This window comes from Grammomys surdaster, unplaced genomic scaffold, assembly GCF_004785775.1.
Source record: "Grammomys surdaster isolate TR1022 unplaced genomic scaffold, NIH_TR_1.0 125089, whole genome shotgun sequence".
Lineage (NCBI taxonomy): Eukaryota > Metazoa > Chordata > Mammalia > Rodentia > Muridae > Grammomys > Grammomys surdaster.
The window spans coordinates 139,682-163,328 of NW_021619993.1; the positions used below are offsets into that span (position 1 = coordinate 139,682).

The 23,647-nt window shown below is 40.5% G+C and overlaps 1 protein-coding gene across 1 annotated transcript; it reads right to left on the reverse strand.

Annotated features, from left to right (window-relative positions):
- Positions 1 to 8,282: 8,282 nt before the first annotated feature.
- Positions 8,283 to 23,482, reverse strand: LOC114636952 (zinc finger protein 728-like). The gene is given in 5 exon segments (XM_028785045.1): positions 8,283 to 8,339; positions 8,342 to 11,292; positions 12,669 to 12,764; positions 14,057 to 14,183; positions 23,409 to 23,482. Coding segments are annotated over 5 exon segments (3,267 nt in total). The 5' UTR covers positions 23,445 to 23,482.
- Positions 23,483 to 23,647: the final 165 nt, after the last annotated feature.

Here is a 23,647-nt window from a genome sequence, read left to right on the forward strand (position 1 = left end):
TTGTTCCGGGTCAGAGACATGGAGAAGTACATGAAAGAGCAGAAGAAAGATGGAAACATCATTTTACAAGACAGTAGAGCGTAACCTCAATGGAAAATTAGCTGTGAGGATCACTCCCCTCATGCTTCAGCACAGACTGCCACTATTCTGTATGGGAAAAGCGTTGATGTGCCTAGACCCTTCTCTTCACTGTGGGCTGTCTGTGTGTGGACAGCAGAAGGCCTGCCATCAGGACATTGTTTAGTGGGGTTTTAACTAAGGCAATTAAAGGCAGCATTTCAAGGGTACTTAAGACTGGCAATGTTTTCTTTTTATGTGGAAAAGTTAAAATTCCTTCCGACCAAGAACAAACTATGATTCATTAAAAACTTCTCTGAATTCTCACTAACCCCCTAATAAAGAGTCTAACTTTCTCCCATTGGATGGAGGTTTGTCTTTAAAACAAGCAAGCCTCCATCAACTGAATGGACAGAGTAGAAATTACCAAAGCTCTTGCACCTCCTGTTTCCATCCCTTATAGGTATTTGTAATAGAACCCAGAAAAACTTGACTACCAGGCCCTTGTGGGAAAAATCAAAGCTAGATGCAAGAGATGGCTGAGTTCCCAATAATCTCCCAAACATTGGTAACCCTTCATGTTAGCTTTGGGATAGCATGAAATACAGAACACAGTGCCATAAAAGAGCACACTAGAAACATCATGGACTTGCCAGCACACAGGTCTCTTGCAGGTCTTTTTATCCACATAAGGGTGACATATAGCAATAATCAATTCTCATTTTAACACATTTTGCAATCCTATGACCACAAACATAATTAGAATACTAAAAGAGACACATGAGACCATAGGAAATGCCTTTATTTGACTATGGAATGTAGAGTTAGATGACTACTAGCTTAAAAATAAATAGGATATGCTTCATTTTGTATGATGGATGCCTATGTCAGGGGCATTTACAAAACAGTATGTTGGGGCTGGAGAGATGGCTCATCAGTTAAGAGGACTGGCTACTCTCTCAAAGGATTTGGGGTTGATTCCTAGATGCCACATGGCCATTCACAACTGTCTATAACTCCAATTAGAGAGGCTCAGACAATCTCTTAGACATGTTTGCTATAAAGATACAAGCAATACACCTTCGTTAGAGGTTCTATTCCTGCCATGAAACTCCATGACCAAAAAATCATCTTGGGGAGGACAGGGTTTATTGGAGTTATACTTCCATAACACAGTTCTTCATTAAAGGAAGTCACAACAGGGACTCAAACAGGACAGAAACCTAGAAGCGGGAGTTGATGTAGAGATCAGGAGGGGTTCTGCTTATAGGCTTGGTATACATGGCTTGCTCAGCCTGCTTCTTTACAGAACCCAGGGATACCAGCCCAGTTAGCATCTCCCACGTCAGGCGGTGTCATACTCTACCAATCGCTAATTAAGAAAATGCTCTACAGGCTGGCACACAGCCCGATCTTATAGAGGCATCCTCTAAATTGACATTTCATACACTCATTTAACTACAGTTTGTTTCGAGTTCACGTGAATCTAGCCGGCACACAAAAAAGAAATAAATAGTAAAATGTGAAAAAACACTTGTGTGTCCCATCATTGTATTATACTACAGCACACATTACATCTGTTTCTCACAGTAGAGACCATGGTGATGGAGAAGGTACTTCTAAACCTAATATGCACAGTCACAATGACAAATACAATGAAGACAGATCTAACGAGCACCTGTGGGCTGAGCGTGTACAGAGAGATGCAAATGACACTACATCAAGTGATGCTGACCACCATGCAGGAAGAATGACAGATGGGTTTAGAACTCATGGAGTGTGGCCCCTAGTTACTGTAAGGGTAAAAATTAAAACAGCTCAGCAGAGACCACAAACAACTTGGCAAAGACCGCAGGACGGCTTGCTGAGCTTGCTGAGAATAGCCATAATAAAAATATCAAGCCCCTCTAGGGACGAGGTGACCAGAAATGTAGAAACAACCAAAGACATATCTTGACCAGTCTAAACATGCCCAAGTGAGTAATGGGCCACCTGGTGTTTATCCTAGAAGGTCTGAGGCTTCATGGTCAAAATAGTGGGCCATCCAGCCTGTCAAAATGATTGCTTACGCAAAGTGCTGATGTTTGAAATATCCAATCATATGTAACCTCGCCAGAATTTCCTGCTTTTCCCTTCCCCCTTGTGCCTCCCCCTATAAAAGTTCTAAACTTCCTGGGGTCTTCATCGAAATTCTCTCCCCTGCGTGGGATGAGTTTCGATCCAAGGGCCCTTGTTAGTAAACTGCCTTTTGCTATTTTGCATCAAGTCAGTCTCTCGTGTCTCCTTGGGTGTGCGCTGATCGGACTTGAGTTGGAGGTCCTCTTTCTGGGTCCTTACAATAGATACAATGTTACATAAAAATGGAAGCTACAGAGCAATAAAAATAACAAGTTCAAGGGAGCTTTCATTCTATAGGCTCATCATAAGTTCAAAGTAACAGTTTCATATGGTCTTGCCTTTATGATAGAGCACACCCGTGGCTTTATTCTTGGACTTGAATGTTTCCTTGAACACAAATTTATCTCAAGCCAATTTCTCTTTTTATGTAACTATGAAAGCTCATTTGATTTCTTATGCAGCATTAACTTACAATTATGAGGAGTGGGTACATTCTATTCTTGAGTCTAACTTTATTACATCTTTTTATGAAAGCAACTAAAACTATCTCTTAAAACTTTCTTGCTATGATTATTTGAATCAAATCAGAAATTATATAAAATCATTAATTCATTTAAACAGAATTAATTCATGAAAGTTGATCATTTTGTTGATCTCCAAGAAATCTGCTCAGTAGGGTAGGCTAACGTCCAGGGATTATTATATTAATTTAATAATGAGAGGAAAGGCATATCAGCTGCAGGAAGCAATCCTGAGATGAAGTCCCACTGGGACCTTGCCTCATAGGACTCATTGATCAGAGACCATGCAAAAGCAGTGGACCAACTTCAGGAAAGTCACCTGCTAGCCTTTAGCCTATCCTAGATGGCTCCTGACACTGAGAATGTCAGATGGTCTTCAGGAACATCAAAAATATGTTGAATATGGAATTTAAATGTTTATTAATTTTTGACAATGGGAAATATAGACTTAGTAGTAGTAAGGCAGCAATCTCATACTACTTCAAAGAAGATGATAAGCATCGAAGAAACTCCTCATAGAATTTGTTGCAAATGTTGCAAACTGTCACTGGGCATGAAACTACTTTTCACTCAATTGCTGACCATATGCTCTTCAAGCTGTGGACAAGCAGGCCACAAAGAAAGAATGCCAAACTGCCAGGACATGGTAGAGAATTCCTTCCTATTTGTTGCTTCACAGAAAACTCTGTCAGATATTATGGGCCAGTATATTGAAGAGATAAATGTGCCAACATTGAAGAAGAATCTTAGGTGACTGACAAGCCATCACAAGTACCTAATATTTCTACAGTTTTGCAAGCTGCTTGATCTGTACTTCCTATTTATTTAGGAAGTATTTCTCTCTCCCAACCCTCTGATGGGGCTGAAGACTAGATAGTTCTAGTATCACAATTAAGATGAAGTTGTTTAGGATTTAAGAAAATGCTCTAAGGTTTAAAAATGTGTTTTCAGTTAATAAATGCAAGTTATGATGGAAAGTGATTTAGGTACAGAACTTTGGACTCATGAAGTTAAGAATAAATAGTAGAATACTTTGTCCAAGATTAACAAATAGAAATGGACTGGACAGTATCAATGTAATTCTTACCATACAGTATGTTGTTTATTGATATTAGCAGAAGAGTCTTTTATTTAGGCAAACAGTAGGGATGTTGCAGAATATTTTATCACATTTTGAGCTCCAAGATTGTGAGCTGGAGCTGTGGTGGTCCACTCCTTTAATCTCAGCACTTGGGAGGCAGAGGCAGGCAGATTTCTGAGTTCGAGGCCAGCCTGGTCTACAGAGTGAGTACTAGGATAGCCAGGGCTACACAGAGAAACCCTGTCTCAAAAAAAAAAAAAAAAAACAAAGAAACAAAAGGATTGTGAAATGGAAAAAACTTGTTGTGTGGCTCAGCCCTAGCACAAACTTTTAGCCCGAGAGCCAATAAATTCAACCCTAGGTAAATAGGCAGAGCAAGCAACCAGCTGACAGAGAGTTATAAGTAAACAGAGAGGAAGGACATTGAAGAGAAGCGTATATAAGACAGCACGGAGAAGAAGGGAAAGACCTTTTTCCATCTGGGACATCAATGAAATAGGAAGACCAGTTGCCTCTCTGAGCTAGCAGGCTGTCACCAAGGCATCTGGCTCCGGGGTATTCATCTGTAAACTTAAACTGTGGAATTTTTGTTTTTAAAACAAGTTCTCACCACGAGGCTAACTTGAATATAGAACTCAAAACTCACTGCGGCACCAGGGACACATCTCCTAACAGTACCACTCCTTTTCGGATAACCATTCACAAACATGATTATATACGGGCTTCCTCTGAATGATGGTGGGAAATGGAGACACCAACCCACAGTCAAACATTAATTACAGAGCACTGGTTGGGAGTCTGCATCCAGTCTTTTCCTTGATGATTGGGGAATCCTGGCAAAGGTAGTATAAGGAATTCTGGGAACCAGAGGGCTTGAGGACATTGCAAGAGCCTGTAGAATCATTTAAGCAGAGCTCACGGTGGCTCACAGAGACTAAAGTGGAGCCAGCATGGGTCTGGTTGTTGGCTTTGTGCTTTTGTGGGGCTCCTGACAGTCTACTTGGTGGTGTTTCTCATCCTTGTCCAGCTCTCATGACACTTTGTCTTACTGAATTGCCTAGCCCACCCTGGATTTGAGGGTGTGTGTGTGAATCTTGTGCAGTATTAGGTTGATGTTCAAAAATGCTTGCTTTTTTTTTTGAAGTGATACAGGAATCTGATGGGTCTCAGGGAGATGGGAGGTAGGGCTGGGGGTAGGAGTAGGAAGAGAGCTGTAGCTGGGATGTATTAGATGACACAATGAATATATTAAAAAAAAAAAAACCAAAACCACAACTAACCAACCAACACACCACCCAGCCACTGTAGAATAATTTCCCTAATGAACATGAAGAAATTTAAAAGATGTCAACTGTCTTCTTTCTTAGCTCATACTTTATAACTAACCTGCTTTTCTGTCTATTACAAAAAGTTTGCTCTACTTGTACAAATCTTGTGTATAATAAGCCACACTGAGAGAGAAACAGAATGCACACAATTCTTTATAATAGCTGCAGGCAAGGCAGTTGTGAAACTTCACAATGCCTGAAGAATAAATTACAAGGAATGTAGGAATGGATGGAGAAATATTTCACCAGGGTAAGGGCTGTGTATGACAAGCCCATAGCCAATCCTCAGTAAATGGAGGAGAAACTGAAAACAAGTCGTGTAAAATTTGGCATGAGGTAGGGATTCCTTATCTACACTGTAATGCAAGAATTGGGTCAAGTAATCATTAAAGAAACAAGAGAACAGAAACTAGCAAAAGAGTAAAACTGGGGAAGGAGGAAGTTAAACTATCCCTATTTGAAGATGACCCAAAGCTATACTTAAAAGGTTCACTACTACACATAAAAATCTCATGAATTTAATTTCAGTAAAATGGCAGTTTAAAACAGTACGCCTATAGAAATCATTAGCCTTTATGTAACAAAAACAATTGACTTGCTGAGAATGTAATTAGAGAAAAAAAGTCATCAGGGTGATTTATTATAATCTCCAGACACAAAAAACACAGGAGCAATATTTACCAGAGGAGGTGAAAGACTTGTACATAAAAAAATAAAACAAAACAAAAAAGACATTCTGATACCAACAGCCTTTACAACAAATACTGCTCCAAAACTAGATGTCCAATTGTGGAAAAATGAAATGTTGCTCACCCTACAGAAAAATCAGTTCGAAATCAAAGTCATTTATTTAACACTGAAAATGCAGTGAAAAGACAGGTGAAGAGAAGGAACATTTTTCACAGAGAATGGGGTAAATGGAGGACAATAATGGGAAAAGGGAGAAAGTACTTGATTCATAGGTATTAAATGTCACACTGAAACTTGCATTTGGCATGAAGATTTAGTAAGTGTTCTCATGGCCATGATAAAATATGCACACAAGAGCAAGTCAAAGGTTTAATTTGCCTCATAGTTGATTGTCTACCATGGTCTCCTACTCAGCGTCCTATGCTATGAAGAGACACCGGACCAGGATAACTCTTATAAGGAAAGCATTTATTAAGGCTTCTTGACAGTTTTAGAAGTCTCGTACATTATCACTGTTGCATGGAGCATGCTAGGGAACATGGTGGAATGGAGACAGATACGATGCTTGAGAAGCAGCTGAGAATTCTACATTTTGATCCATAGTCAGTATGAGGACAGAGCCACTGGGTCTGAGCTTTGGAAACCTGAAATACAACCCCCAGTGACAGACTTACTCCAACCATGCCATTCTTCTTAATTCTTTTAAAGAGGTGCTACTGCCTGATGACTAAGATTCAAATCTATGGACCCTGAGGGCAATTCTTACTCCAACCACAATGCATGATGGGAAAGTTATGACAACAGGAACTTAAAGAAGCTCGTCATGTTCTATCCCCAGTCAGGAAGCAGGAGATAGATGAAGAGGTGTTCTCAGGATAGTTCCTTATACTGCAGCATTTCCAAAACACACTTCAAACCACAATCACCAGATCTTCTGACACCAATTAATCTAAACAAGAAAAGTCCTGCAAATCAACAGAGGCTTGCTTCTCACATGATGCTAGAACTCATGAAGTTAACAAAATATAAGCATTACTTTCTTGACCCCTGTCTGCATAAAACACAATTAAAAAACATAATTTAGGTTTATTTTGTCTGGGCACATGTACGTATGTATGTATGTATGTATGTATGTATGTATGTATGTATGTGTATGTATATGTGGGAGCCCATGCATGAAGGTCAGAGAAAAATCTTCGGAGGTAATTACCCCTATTTTGTGGGTACTTGAATACTAACATGGCTATGGGTCTTGCTGGCAATTAATCTTGTTCCCAAACTTATGCTAGCCTTAGCCACAGAGCTTTAATCACATTTCTTCCCTTTTCCCCAACCTTACCCTCACCTCGGAAGTAAAATAGGCTACAACTTGAAAGGTGCACAGAGTACTTAGCAATTACAACACCATGAAAGACCACAGTCCATGTGTCTGTCATATGAGACCCAAGGCAGTCTCTTATGTGTGGTCTCTTATAAAAACAAGGGACTACTTTTGCAACACAATGGTATAGAAGTGTTCTGATTCTAAAAGAGAAGAAACACAAGATAGCAAGGATGGATCAGTCCAAAATCCAGAGAACAGTCTGACAGCTGTACTTTTGACATGGTTGTGTGAATGATTCCAAAGGCTTTATTTACCACATTCCTCAATCTTACATGGTTTCTATTCAGCAGAAAGCTTTGATAACTTTTAGTGTCTGAAGAAGTGTTAACATACTATGAGTATGTTAATATTTGTACTATTTCACTGCAGTTCAAACTACCTTGTGTTGAGAAATATAAGAAGGTTTATTAAAGGGTTTGCAACATTTTTCATATGTAGCATTTCAGTCTCGCATGAATTATGAGGTGATTCACAATTTCTTCGTAATTACTAAAGACCTTGGAACTTGCTTTACACTTGTGTGATTTCTCTCACAGATGAATTATTGAATGTTGCTTCCAGAAAACTGGTAATAGTTTTTGCCACATCTCCACAATTGCAATATTTCTCCCCAGAAGGAATTATCCCGTATTCGGAACATGCTATGGAACTTCTGAAGTACTTGCCACATTCTTTAGATGAGTATGGTTTCTCTGCAGAATGGATTCTTTGATGATCCCTAATGTTTTAGCTGAGCAGAGAAGGCCAGGATATATATTTTATACTTGCAGGGTTTCTCTGCTGAGTCACTTCTCTTGTGTTTAGAAAATAATGCTGGAAAATGGAAATCCTTGCCATATACTATACACACTTGAAGAGATTTTCTCCAGTATGAATTTTCTTGTGTACCAAAAGTGATGATGAAATTCGAGGCCTTTCCACATATTTTAGTACTGTTTCTTTCCTGTGTGAATTTTCTTTTCTTTTGGCACCAGGCAACATACTATCAATATTTTTTAAAGATCTATTTATTTTATGTATATGACTTCTCTATCTGCATATACACCTGCACACCAGAAGAGGGGATCAGATCCCATTATAGATGGCTGTGAGGCACCACACAGTTACTGGGAATTGAACTTGGGACCTCTGGAAGAGCAGCCAGTACTCTCAACTCTTGAGACATCTCTCCAGCACCATGAATTGCTTTATGCTTGGAAAGTCGTGATGGATAATGGAAGGCCTTGCCACATATGTCACACTTGTAGGGTTTCTTTCCTGTATGAATTATCTTGTGTTTAGAAAGTAATGATGGATAATGGAAGGCCTTCCCACATACTTCACACTTGTAGGGTTTTTCTCCTGTATGAACTATCTTGTGTTTAGAAAGTAATGATGGATAATAGAAGGCCTTGCCACATACTTCACACTTGTATGGATTCTCTCCTGTGTGAATTCTCTTGTGTTCAGAAAGTGACGATGGAAAACGGAATACATTCCCACATATTTCACACTTGTATGGTTTCTCTCCTGTATGAATTTTCTTATGGTTGGAAAGTTTTGAAGGATAATGAAAGGCCTTCCCACATACTTCACACTTGTGAGGCTTTTCTCCTGAATGAATCATCTTGTGTTTAGAAAGTAATGATGGAAAATGGAAGGACTTGCCACATAAGTCACAATTGTAGAGTTTTTCTCTAGTGTGACTTACCTTGTGTTTAGAAAGTAATGATGGAAAATGGAAGGTCTTGCCACATTCTTCACACTTGTAGGGTTTCTTTCCTGTATGAATTCTCTTGTGTTTAGATAGTGATGATGAGAAGCGGAAGGCCTTCCCACATACTTCACACTTGTATGGCCTCTCTCCTGTGTGAATTATTCTGTGCTTAGATAGTGATGATGAAACATGGAAGTCCTTGCCACATACTTCACACTGGTAGGGTTTTTCTCCCGTATGAATTCTCATGTGTTTAGAAAGAAATGATGGATAATAGAAGGCCTTCCCACAATCTTCACACTTGTAGGGTTTTTCTCCAGTATGAATTCCCTTGTGAACTAATAGTAATGATGCAATATGGAAGGCCTTTCCACATACATCACACTTGTAAGGTTTCTCTCTTGTATGAATTTTCTTATGTTTAGAAAGTCTTGAAGGATAATCGAAGGCCTTTCCACATACATCACACTTATATCGTTTTTCTCTTATATGAATTTTTTTATGTTTAGGAAGTCTTGAAGGATAAACAAAGAACTTGCTATGTACTTCATTGTTATAGTGATTCTCTTCTGTATGAATTCTCTTGTGTTTAGAAAGTAATAATGGAATGCAGAAGACCTTTCCACAAACTTCACAACTGTAGGCTTTTTCAACTTTATGAATTCTTTTGTGTTTAGAAAGTGACGATGGAGAACAGAAGGCCTTTCCACATACTTCACACTTGTATGGTTTCTCTCCTGTATGCATTTTCATATGGCTAGAAAGTCGTGATGGATAATGGAAGGACTTGTCACATACTTCACATTTGTAGGGTTTTTTTCCTGTATGAATAATCTTGTGTTTAGAAAGTAATGATGAATAATGGAAGGCCTTGTCACATACTTCACACTTGTAGGGTTTCTCTCCTGTATGAATTATCTTGTGGTGAGAAAGTTTTGATGAAACATGGAATGCCTGCCCACATACTTCACACTTGTAGGGTTTTTCTCCTGTATGTACTATCTTGTGTTTAGAAAGCAATGATGGATAGTGGAAGGCCTTGTTGCAAATTTCACACTTGTAGGGTTTCTCTCCAGTATGAATTTTCTTGTGTGCAGATAGTGATGATGGAAAGCGGAAGGCCTTCCCACATTCTTTACAGTTGTATGGTTTCTCTCCTGTGTGAATTCTCTTATGTTTAGATAATGATGGTGGAAAACAGAAGGCCTTTCCACATTCCTCACACTTGTATGGCTTTTCTCCTGTATGAATTCTTTTATGGGTGGAAAGTCTTGATGGATAATAGAAGGCCTTCCCACATACTTCACACTTGTGCAGTTTTTCTCCTGTATGAGTCGTTCTGTGTTTAGAAAGTAGTGATGAAACATGGAAGGCCTTGCCACATACTTCACACTTGTAGGGCTTCTCTCCTGTACAAACTTTCTTATGTTTAGGAAGTCTTGAAGGGTAAACAAAGGCCTTGCCACATACTTCACCGTTATAGTAATTATCTCCTGTATGAATTCTCTTGTGTTTAGAACGTGATGACAGAGAACGGAACGCCTTTCCACATACTTCACACTTGTACGGTTTCTCTCCTGTATGTATTTTTGCATGGGTAGAAAGTCTTGAGGGATAATCGAAGGCCTTGCCACATACTTCACACGTGTAGGGATTCTCTTCTGTATGAATTATCTTGTGCTTAGAAAGTAGTGATAAAATTCGGAAGGCCTTTCCACACACTTCACACTTGAATGGTTTCTCTACTGAATGAATTTTCTTATGGTTGGAAAGTCTTGATGGATAATGGAAGGCCTTGCCACATACTTCACACTTGTAGGGTTTCTCCCCTCTATGAATTATTTTGTGTTTAGAAAGAAATGATGAAATGTGGAAGGCTTTGCCACATACTTCACACTTGTAGGGTTTCTCTCCTGTGTGAATTCGTTTGTGTTTAGAGAGTATTGATGGATAATGGAAGGCCTTGCCACATACTTCACACTTGTAGGGTTTTTCTCCTGTATGAACTCTCTTGTGTACCAAAAGTAATGATGGAAAGTGGAAGGCCTTTCCACATACATCACACTTGTACGGTTTCTCTTCTGAATGAATTTTCTTATGTCTGGACAGTCTTGATGGATGTTGGAAGGCCTTGCCACATATTTCACACATGTAGGGATACTCTCCTGAATTAATTATCTTGTGTTCAGAGAGTAATAATGGAATGCAGAAGGTCTTGCCACAAACTTCACTTTTGTAAGGTTTTTCTCCTGTATGAATTCTTTTCTCTTCAGAACTTAATGATGGAATATGGAAGTACTCAGTGCATTCTTCACACTTGTAGGGCTTCACTCCTAAATCAATTATCTGGTGATTTTGAAACACTTTCGTCCAGTCAAAGACTTTGCCACATTCTGTGCATGTACAGCATTCTCCCCCTGGGAAGGATGGATTGAGAAATTAATGAAAGTAGAGCAAAATTCTGTACATTTACAATGCTTCTGTTTAAAAACCAACACTTTCTCATACTTGCATTTGTCTTTATAAATGAGAAGCTACATTCAACTTTTTATACCTGTATTAAATGAAGCCTAAGTTAAAACACAGAAGCGAAAATCATGCAACCTTCTACTAAAAGAAGAGCAGGACAACAGAGAAATGGAAACAAAGGAATAGTAATCTAAGTCAAATATGAAAGGAACCATAAAATTAACAAAGAAAACCCACTAAGTAAATGCAAATCAGTACCTTACACAAATACAGAAATTGTATGACTAGATAAAAGCAAAGTATAAAATAGTCTAACTTTGAAAACATCCAAATAAACAATAAATTTTTATTTTATATATTGTAAATAATAAATGTATATGATACACAGATGTGTCATTAGTGTAAAGTTTGGTTTTCAAGGTTATATATATCTCAAGGGTTCAAGACAGGAGCTTATGCATCTCTTTAGGCATGTGTTTATACAGAATGGAAAGATTATCCTGGTACTGTTCAAACACTGATTTTTGTGTTTCTTATCTAGTTGCTGAGCACACATGGTACTGTAATGCTTACTCTAAAAATTCCCTTGTCAAGTTTGTGTTTCCATGTTATCTAACTTGTTCCCATGTTATTATCTAACTGGTCAATAAAATTGATCAGCCAATAGATCAATTGTAGAGAGGAAAGAGTTGGACATCTGCCAGCCCAGGGGAGAAGAGACAGAGGGGGGTAGGGGGAGAAGAGAAGGAAAGGACTTACTACAAGGAAGGGGTCCAGAGAGCCATCATGTAAAGACACCCAAATTCAGAGAGCCAGACCAATACAAAAATGCAAGAATCCTGATTATTTTGTCTGGGAGGTAGTCAGATTAACTTAGAAGATTAGTATTGGCCATTAACTACCCAGTCATTAAATAAATGTTATAGTTTCTGTCTCATTCATTTTGGAGCTAGCCAGGGATACAGACAAATATTCACTTTAAAAAATGTATGTACAAATATCATATATTCATATATATATATATATATATATATATATATATATATATATAAAACATTCAAGTTAAAGATTACTTAGAAGTTAAAGATTACTTAGAAATGGCAGAGCTTTGGCTGTCATGGAGAACACAAGTAAATCTCATGATAGAAGAAAACACAGCTTATCAGACATAATGCATTCTTAATGTTAAATAATGTCTTTTCACAGAAAAAGACAGAAAATTAGATCTTTAAAAGATGATTTAAACTGGAATATTGTGTCTCGATGGATTGATGTTAGATCTTAGAGTTTCCCACTCTGTTCTGACACCCTCCTCCTGACACACCTGGGTGCTCAGTGGCAGCCGCTTCTCTCTTCACATCTGAAGGCTCTTGTATTTGCTCCAGAAATGTGACCAGGTGTGGCTTAGAGGAAACAAGACCTGTTTGTGGGAAAAGGAAACAGCAGTGTTAGAGAATTCTCCTGGGAACTACAATGTCCTTTCCAGGACTGTGAGCATAAGGACTGAGAGATACAATAAGGGAGTAGTGAAGACTTGTTTTTCACAAACTTTCTGTTGGGCACATCGGAATCCTTAGGAGAAACTTAGTACGTGTGGGTCCTGAGCTTCATATCCCTTCTTTACAAGGATGAGTATAAAACTGAAGTGTGTGACAGTCTCTGTAAGGTGTGGCACTTACTGTCTAAAACAAATGAGACATGTAAGAGGGGTGGAGAGAGGAGGAACCAACACAAGAAATAGTTCTGAGGTGCATAAATAATTTTAAACTTCTTTAGAAGTAGTCCTGTAAACGGATATTGTTGGAAGCACAAGCTCTCATGAGGTACTGTACAAAGGGAGCAACTTTCATACTGACAATTAATTAAGAGTTCTTCCTAGAAATATGTAGCAGTGAGGGATAAGGAACTGGCAGTAGCCAATGGAGGCTTCCAGGACCCAGTGGGGATGACATTATGAAAAGTGCACAGTGAAGGGGAGACAGAACCTATAGAAACCTCCTCCAGTAGATAGGCATGGCCCTGTGTTGATGGATGAGGCCACCCACCTATCTTAAAGTTTTTTTTTTTAACTTAGAAATGTTCCTGTCCAAAGAAAAGACATAGACAAAAAATGGAGCAGAGACTGAGGGAAGGGCCAGTCAGGTACTGCCACACCTGGGGATGCATGCTATTTGCATACACCAAATTCCAACTCTGTTGCTGTTGCCAGAGTCCCTTTCTGACAGGAACCTGGTGTGGCTGTCTCCTGGGAGGTTCTGACAGCACCTGATCAATGCAGATGCAGATGCTCACAGCTAACCATCAGACTGGGCTTGGGGACCCAAGTGGAGGAGCTGGGGAAAGAACTGGAGGAGCAGAGGGGGATTGCAACACCATAAGAACAACGTCAGCTGGCCAGATGACCCAGTGCTCCTAGGGACTAGACCACCAACTGAGGGGTGTCCATGGAGGCATCCATGGCTCCAGATACATAACTAGCAGAGGAGAGCCTTATCTGACATCAGTGGGAGGGGAAGCAATTGCTCCTGTGGAGGTCTGATGCTGGACAGGTGGGGTGGGACTGGGTTGATGGGTGGGGGAGCAACCTCATAGAGGCAAAGGGGAGGGAGGAGAGGGCGGATGGGATGGGCCAGGTTGTGGAGGGATACCGGGAATGAAATGATGACCAAAAAAAAAAAAAAAAAAAAAGTTCTTCATGGAAGCTATCCTCACCCAGGAACACAAGGTTGCTGTAATTCTCCAGCATCACGTCCCTGTACAGATTCCACTGAGCAGGCTCCAGACATTCCCACTCTTCTGCAGAGAAATCAATGGCCACATCCTTGAATGACAGCATTTCCTGAAAAACAAAAAAAGAGGAAATACCAGACATTGTTGGGGGTTGGTCTGGTGCTTCTATGTGCTCAAATGCTACCACAAGATCTGGTAGCCATAAGACAAGCAAACTCTAATGTACGCCAGTATTTATTGTGTAAAACTTGCTCCCCAATTTTAAACTACTGGTAAAATAAAACTGACAACAACCAGTTATGGGGTAAAATAGAGGTTGGTAGGGCTAGGGGTCAAACACAATGATGAGAAGGGGAAATAGGGAGAAGAAGGGGAAGATGGGAGGACATGAGGTCCCCATTAGACATGATGCATCAGAAACAGGTGTCCAAGTGAGATTCCCAACCCCCATGAAACACCGATGGAGCAGAAATAATTCAGGAAAGACTCAATCCGCAAGAAATTAGGGAGATAGAACAGCGGAGGAAGTAGCCAGTCTAGCTTTAGAAAAGTAGATTAGGAGTAATCCCTCAGTAATTGAGCAAAAGTCAAATAAATAAATCACAGTGTGGGTCTCATTCATCTGGAAGCTAAACTGGGATAGAAATAACCACAATTAACTTACACGTCAGACTAATTATCACCATCAGTAATAACACAGATACAAAGAGGCGTCATGTGCTTCTGCATATAAATCTAAATGAGGCTCTGAGTGAGAGCACAGACGGAAGCACTTCTGATACAGGTGATATCCCTAAAATATTATTTGTGATGCTGGGGGCAACACAGGGCTCATCTCTAAGTGAAGTGGATCACAGAAGGGCCTAAAAACTCCTATGGTATAATGCTTTTAAGAACCATAAAATGGAGAACGAGGGCAAAGAAAAACAGAGTGTTGAGGCTAGACAGATGGCTCAGTAGTTAAGAGCACTGGCTACTCCTCCACAGGACATGGGGTTTGATTTAGGTGCCACATGGCCACTCATAACTGTCCATAACTCCAGTTAGAGAGGATCAGACAATCTGTCAGACATGAAAGCAATCCTGCTTTACTACAAAGCAGGGTGGATCAGTTCCAGTGATCTCAGCCAGACATGCTCCTGGTATGGGTAAGTCAGTCAGAAAGCACAAGAAGTACGGTCACACAGCATGTGGGACTTGTCTATTCATGCCTGAAACAGTAATGCTCTGTCCTATCTGATAAGAGTCTAGCTTTTAAAAACAGGATTCCTATGTGAATACAGCTGACCTTCCTCAACCTTATTTGTCTACAACCCACAGAGGAATGTTTTTTTTAGGACAGCATGAAAATCTGTCTGCCTAAGCAGGCAACACCAGGAAGGAGAGATTGCAGACCTGGACGGAGCTCCTACAGCAGCATCAGCTTCCTCATTCCCAAGCCCCTCATCTGTGTCTCTTAAAGGTTCAAGTCAGGTTTCTCCCTTCACACAATGCCCATCCTGTATTTCCAGGATTGGTGCCCATCTCTGTGAGTAGCCTCATCTGTTGTTCTGAACCTCTTTCCTGCCTTTCTTCTCTTTGATCTGTGCTAACAAATCTAACATCAACCATATTTTCACAAATGACCACATTGCATCCTGTAACATCACTGAGTATCACAAATTAAGCTGTGAACTGACTAGCATAATAGAAAGAAACTGTACCGAAATTCCCTAATTCTTTTACTTTTATGATGTCGTTAAAATTCATTCAAATTAAAGACATTCATTTGTAACCACATTAAGATAACCTCAAAATCACTGAAAAGGAGAATATAAAGAAACATAATGTATTTGGGTTAAAGAATATAGAGCTGTTTCATAACAGAAAAGAATAAAGGAAGCTGTTATTAAGTCAGGCACACAAAACTAATAAAACAATTATTTTTGCAGCATGTAGGCTGATCGTTATGTTATGCTTGTAGTTTTTCCTAAAAACTATATGACCAGATCTCATAGAAAAACAATATAATAGATCACACTGGCATTTCCACTCAGTATCCTACAAGATTTCTAGAAAATTTGCCAATACACATTACTTTGATGAACACACTAAGACCTAAATTTTAGAAGTACAATCATAAACTTCATCAAAGACTACAAACATTTTTTAACGGTATGAAGAAACATCTCAATGTCACTAAAGACAATGAAAGGAAATGACAGACACTGTGAAAAGACCAAATCTTCACATTACAGGCATAGATGAAGGAGAAAAATCCCCAAGAAATGGCATAAATGTGATCTTCAAGAAGGCCATAAAAGAAAAAACAATAAACACCAACACCAACAAAAAACTTGCACAGAGAATACACACACATGTCAAAAACATTATCCACCATGACCAAGTTGCCTTTATCCCTTAAACGCAGGGATAGTTCATCATATGCAAGTGAATAAATGTAAGAAATGACATAGTCTTATAGGCAATAAACACATGGTCATCTCAAGAGGGGCAGAAAAGCCTTGGACCAACTTCAATATGCTTTCAGGGTGAAAGTGCTACAGAATGTAAAACTAGAGGGTTGTTCCTTGAAGGGAGGGAATGTAAAATCTGCTTTCCACACAAAGCTTAGAGCTGATTACTAGCCTACTTAGTCACTTATGATATGTATTTCGCTAACTTTGCTCCTCTAGGACACTTAGGTATGATTTGTTGTACTTACAGGACTGAGGTAATTATCACCAGAAGAGTTTACACCTAACTGTGCTAGTGTGAGACTATGCCTAAAACAAACAAGTGGACAGAAGACTCCCCCATTTGAACAAACAACTGCTACTGAGTTGCCCAGTGCAGACTGCCTTCCCGCCTCCCCTGCGGTATTATTCTGCTGGTCATGAAGCCATGAACCCCTGCGGGGATGCTGTTCGGGAGCATAAGAAAGAGAATGGAGGGTACATAACCTCATGGGCAAATTGGGAAGAATTGTGGGGTAATAGTTAGGGAAGTAGAATAAATATGGATCTGAAGAGTAACCTTGAAGTGTCAACCCTAGCTCCCTCCAGCCTACAGCCACTCTGGGCAAACCCAGGAGTGGTCACCCTGATATCTAAACCACACAAAGACTCAACAAAGAAAGAGTATTTCAACCACTTTTCCTTATGAACATTGATGCAAAAATACTCAATAAAATACTCACAAACCAAATCCAAGAACACATCAAAAAGATCATCCACCATGATCAAGTAGTCTTCATGCCAGGAATTCAGGGGTGGCTTAATATATGAAAATCTGTCAACTTAATCCATCATATAAACAAAATGAGACAACCAAAAGTTACATGTCAATCTCCTTAGATGCTGAAAAACCTTTTGAAAAAAAAAAATCCAAAACCCCTTCATGTTAAAAGTCTTGGAGAGATCAGGGATATGAAGTGCATACCTAAACATAATAAAAGCAATATACAGCAAGCCAATCTTAAGCTAACATCAACTTAAATGGAAAGAAACTTAAAGCAATTCCACTAAAATCAGGGACAAGACAAGGCTGTCCATTCTCTCCATGTCTCTATAATATTCTACTTGAAGTTCTAGCCAGAGCAACAAGAAAACTAAAAGAGATCAAGGGGATATAATTTGGAAAAAAAAAAAAAGTCAAAGTATAGCTATTTACAGATAATATGATAGTAAACATCAGTGACCACAAAAACTCTACCAGAGAACTCCTAGAGCTGATAAACACCTTCAGCAAAGTGGTTGGATACAAAATCAACTCAAAAAAAAAAAAAATCATTTGCCCTCCTTTATACCAACAATAAGCAGGCTAAGAAAGAAACCAGGGAAATAATACCTTTCACAATATCCACAATTAATATAGAATATCTTGGTGTAACTCTAACAAATCAAGTGAAAGACCTGTATGACAAGACCTTCAAGTCTCTGAAGAACAAATTTGAAGAAGATATCATAAGATAGAAAAATTTCCCATGCACACGGGTAAGCAGGATTAACAGTGAAAATGGCCATCATATCAAAAGCAAAAGCAATCTACAGATTCAATGCACTTCCCATCAAAATTCCCACACAATTCTCTACAGACCTTGAAAGATGAAATGGTCAACTTCATATTAAAAAAAAAAAAAAAAAAAGCCCAGGATAGCTAAAAACAACCCTGTATAATAGAAGAACTAGAGGTGTCATCATTCCTGATTTCAAGATGAACTACAAAGATACAATAATGAAAACACCTGTATGGTATTGATACAGAAATACACAGCTTGATCAACAGAATTTAACAGAAGACCCTGAAATAAACCAACCCACCTATAGACACTTAATTTTTGACAAAGAAGCCAAAACCATACAATGGAAAAGAGAAAGCATCTTTAACAAATGGTGTAAATCTAACTGGATATCTGCATGTAGAAGAATGCAAACAGATTCATATTCATCACTCTGCACAAAACTTAAGTCCTAGTGGATCAAAAACCTCAACATAAACCCAGATACACTAAGTCTACTAGAAGAGAAAGTGGGGAGGAGCCCTGAACGCATTGGTATAGGAACAACTTTCTGAATAGAATACCAACAACTCAGGCACTAAGATCAACAATTAATGAATGGAATCTCATGAAACTGAAAACCTTCTGTGAGGCAAAGGACACTTTTATAATAGCAGCCTCCAGAATGGGAAAAGATTTTCATCAACCCTACATCCCACACAGGGCTGATATCCGAATATATAAAGAACTCAAGAAGTTAGACACCAGTAAACCAGATAACCCAGTTAAAAAATGAGGTACAGAGCTAAGCAGAGAATTCTCATCAGGGGAATCTCTAATGGCTGAGAAACACTTTAAAATGTTTCTTTGGTCATCAGGGAAATGCAAATCAAAGTGACTCTGAGATTCTACCTTCCACCCAGCAGAATGGTGGAGATCAAAACCTCAAGCCACAGCACATACAGACAAGGATGCAGAGCAATGGGAACACCCCCCCCCCAACTGCTGGTGGGAGTGCTAAGTTATACAATCACTATGGAAATCAATGTGGTGGCTTTTCAGAATACTGGGAATAGTTCTACCTCAAAACTCAGTGATGTCACTCTTGGGCATATACCCAAAAGATGTTCTACCACACCACAAGGACGCTTGCTCAACTACATTTGTAGCAGCCTGATTCATAACAGCCAGAAACTGGTAACAACAGATGTCCCCTCAAGGGACAAATGGATAAAGAAACTGTTGTTCATTTACACAGTAGAATATTACTCAGCTATTAAAAACAAGGTTATCATGAAATTTCCAGGCAAACTGATCGAACTAGAAAACTTAGATTTTTTCTTTTCAAAACTTACTTTACGTAGAGTTCTTGAATGTTTCAACCTTCCTTCTAGCCCATATACCAGAGGTAGGGGACAAAAAAGGTTAATAAGAAACAGGGGCTATGGACCTGTTTAGAAGTAGTTCCTTGGGGCAATTCCACTCTTTGTTGTTAGGATATCAGCAGTCCAGTCCAATTTCAAAACACCAAGCATGAATTGGTACAGGTGGTAAGATCCAACTTAGGAAGCACAAGGAACCACTGACTTCATAGGAAACAGTAGAAGCAGCCAGGAAACCACACATGTTCTTTGGTGCATTTCTCTCTATGTAGTGAAAACCAGCCGAGCTTTGCAGTCAAATCAATGCAAAAGCATCCTCTCACTGTCTGTGGGGGGGTGGGGTGGGGGAGTGTTTGATTTATCTCTTCTCTAAACATCACCTACTTCCTCAAGCATCTGTTCTTAGCAAACTCTCACACGCCCTCTGACAAGACAGCTTCCAGCAAAACATGACACGACACAACTGATTTTTAAAGAATCTAGAAACTTCCACTTCATCTTCCTGACTGAGGTAACCCAGAACCAAAAGGATATGCATGGTAGGTACTCACTTATAAATGGATATTAGCCACAAAGTACAGGATACCCATGATACAACACACAGACCCAAAGAAGCTAAATAACGAGGAGGGCCCAAGGGAGGATGCTTGATTCTCACTCAGAAGGGAAATAAAACATACATCAGGAGTGGACGGAGGGATGAAGGTGGTAGGGGGAGGGAATTGGGAGGGATATGGGGGTGAGGGATCAGGTGTAGGGAAAGCTTGGGAGAGGGGGCCATAGGAGTGAGTAACATTTGGTGGTGGGCCAGGTTGAGGAGGGGGGTCATATCTGTGACACGCTGGAAACATGGGATGGGAGAGGCTTCTTTGAGCCTATAAGGGTGATACTAGCTCAGACTCCTAGTACGAGGGAATGTGGAGCCTGAAGCGGTCACCTCCTGTAGCCATGCAGGACTCCCAGTGGAGAGATGAGGTTGCCAATCCAACCACAAAACCTTCAACTGAAAATCTGTCCTTCCTAAAGAGCATGGCAAAGATGGGGCAGAGACTGAGGGAATAGCCAACCAATGACTGGCCCAACATGAGACCCTTCCCATGGGTAAGAACTCCTACTGATACTCTGTTAGGGTTGCAGGCAAGCCTGGCCTAACTGTCCTCCGAGGGACCCACCCAGCAGCTGACGGAAACAGACACAGAGACCTACAGCCAAACATTAAACAGAGCTGAGGGAGTCTTGTGGAAGATTTGGGAGGATTGAGGGGACCAGGATAGAGTAGGGACGCTGCAAAAGTCCAACAGAGTCAACTAACCTGGACCCTTGGGGGTTCTCAGAGACGGAACCACCAATCAAAGAGCATACATACATGGGCTAGACCAGCCACCTCACTCCCACACATATGTAGCATCAGGGCAGCTTGGCCTTCATGTGGCTCTCCCAATGACTGAAGTGGAGGTTATCCTTGACTCTGTTGTCTGCCTGTGGATCTGAACCCCTATCGAGGCTGCCTCACCCAGCTTCCTTGGAAAGGTATGTGCCTACTCCTCCAGTGACTTAACGTGCAAGTAGGGGTTGCTATAGGGGGATGGCTCCCCCTTCTCAAAGAGAGTGGTGCATGGGGAGAGGGGACTGGGAGAAGATGGGGGGGGGGCTGTGATTGTGAAGAAAAGTGAATACACAAATGAATGGAAAAGAAAGAAGCATCCTTGAACTCACGGACAGAAATATTTTAACTTAAAGGCAGAAAATGACAGCAACCTGTGCTACTCAGGTTTATTCTTTACTTGTTTTTGACTTGTCCTAATCTGTACAAATTAGATTTCTGTCTTCTGTGCATGGCCTCTGACATGTAGACAGTCATCACCAGGAACTGAATGACATCATCCAACACAGGACCCTTCAGAGTTTCCCAGAACTTGTCAAACGTGACAAGGATCCTGCCTGAGTCTGTTAAGATCAGCGAGTCCTTCATTCAAACCATCACTCACTCACAGTAACATTAGGATGAAATGAAAAGAGCCTGTGAGGAAAAGGGCAGGACTGCACAGCATAGGAGACTGGGGTCCTCCCTGAGGAAGAGGAAGGAATCCCGCCTGGACAGTTAACTGTCTGGATGGTGGTGATGCCACCTGTGAAGGACAGTGGTAGATTGTCATTTTCCATCTGTAGAGTCAGATGTCCTGAAAATTTTCAGGTAAAGTCAGACAGCCCCATGGGGTCATGACAGAGAACAGTACACAAAGAAGGCTAGCATTCCCTGCTAGTCGAACAAGGCAAAGAGAATGTTTTCCCCACCCAGTGAAATGCAAACAATATCCTAATCTTCAACACAAGTCATCAACGAAAGGATGTTAGTGAAAAATCAGATTTGTAAGGTTTCAGGATTAGGAAGATGTCAATTGGATGGATTTCTGCCAGGTCTCTGGTGCTCAGAACTAAGAGCAACCGAAGGAATTACTACATCCAATATACTACGTTTTAAGAATCGTAAAAACACGGGGCCTCATGTTGCCTAGCTTCACAATGAGTTGGCTATGAAGGAGAGGATGACTTTGAACTCCCAGGATTCCTGACTCCTCCTCCTCAAAACTCAGAGATGACAGAAGTGAGTCACAGAATAGGCTTAAGTTCACTTTTCTGTCAGATCTGTTTAATACAAAATATATATGAATGTTTGGTACCTATAAACTATGAGTACGCTGCTGTAACCTCCCTATAGTGTAAGGAGTGTGTTTTGATGTCCATGCCAGCACCTCATTCCTGACTTCATATACAGCTATATTTTTCCTTCAGATTAGCAACGTTAACTAGGAAACGTCTATTTATTCTAGAAACGGTCAGAAACTCATTGAAAATCAGAGTAGACAGGACAAGGTGGTCTGAAGCCCATGCTCCCTGAGAGTAGACTTGAATGCCATAAGCCAGGTTCCTGCTCTCTAACCCTTGGTTTGACTGAAGAGTGACAATACAAGCAAGATCACCTGAGATGGGAGAGGGGCTGTGGAGGAGACATCCTCAAAAAACAAACACACACACACAAAAAACAGTGGGTCTGACTGTGAATGCAAAACTCTTGAGAACAACCAGAAGAAAAGCACGTGATGAGACAACAATGCACAGATCCTGGCAGATTAGAGAACAATGTACAGAGCCCCGAAGATTAGCAAAGCCATTTCCTCCTTCTCTTTCAGACATTCCAGCCCCACCTACCGAACTTTCCTCACTCCAAGTCATCTCTTACATCTGAAAAGGAGTCCAAATTTTGGACAGAACACATACTCAGAACTGTTGAGGTATTACTGTCTAGTGATTTTAAATCTGTAGTGTAAAATCTTAATTATTTGGATTGTGCAAACGCAGGTTCATACCAATTACAAGATTATTCTGTGGCTAAATAGCCATGTATTGTGATGACTCAGGTCACAAAGTTGTCTATTAGTAATTCTTATTTGAACCGAGGCATCCATGAGTCTAACAATTCATTCCAAAGGAAAAGGAACTAACACCCCACATAACGGTTGCCCTCCCTCACAGGATTCCCGCTCCTTATACACTAGGAACTTTAGGAAGCTGTTTGAGCTCAAACCAGGAGTAGTTTCTAAGACATAAAGTATATAGGGCGCTAGATGTCCACGTGTTCTCTAAGACCTGAGAATCTGACTACAGTCACGTGAGAACAGGTCAGTTAGGGAGAGCACGTTCTCTAAGACCTGAGAATCTGACTACAGTCACGTGAGAACAGGTCAGTTAGGGAGAGCACGTTTCTCCAGCAAAGATGAGTGATCTCCCTTCAGCATCTCAGACACAGGCAGGCAGCGGACCCAGCCTGTCCTGGCCATACTGTTGTTTCCAACCTTCTTCCCCAGCCTAGGTCAGCACAGCACGTCCAGGTCAGCAGCTTCCCTGGTCTCACAACAAGCCCAAATAAGCTCCCTCCACGCCCGACCCCGGGATCCTGCATAGTTCCTCAGACCTGAAAGATGGCGCTGCTCCCTGCACCAACCTCCATGTCAGAGATCCAAACGCAGAGCTCAACAGGACAGTTGCATACATTTGAGGAGGAGTGAATTTTGAAGAATAAGGAAGTTCGACTCAGACGGCCCTTTCTGATGACGTCACGGTGCTCGGGACTACATTTCCCACAAGTCAATTGGAAGGACTTCCAGGACTCCAAGGAAGAGGTTTTGTACGTTGCCTGGATTCCAGCCTAGT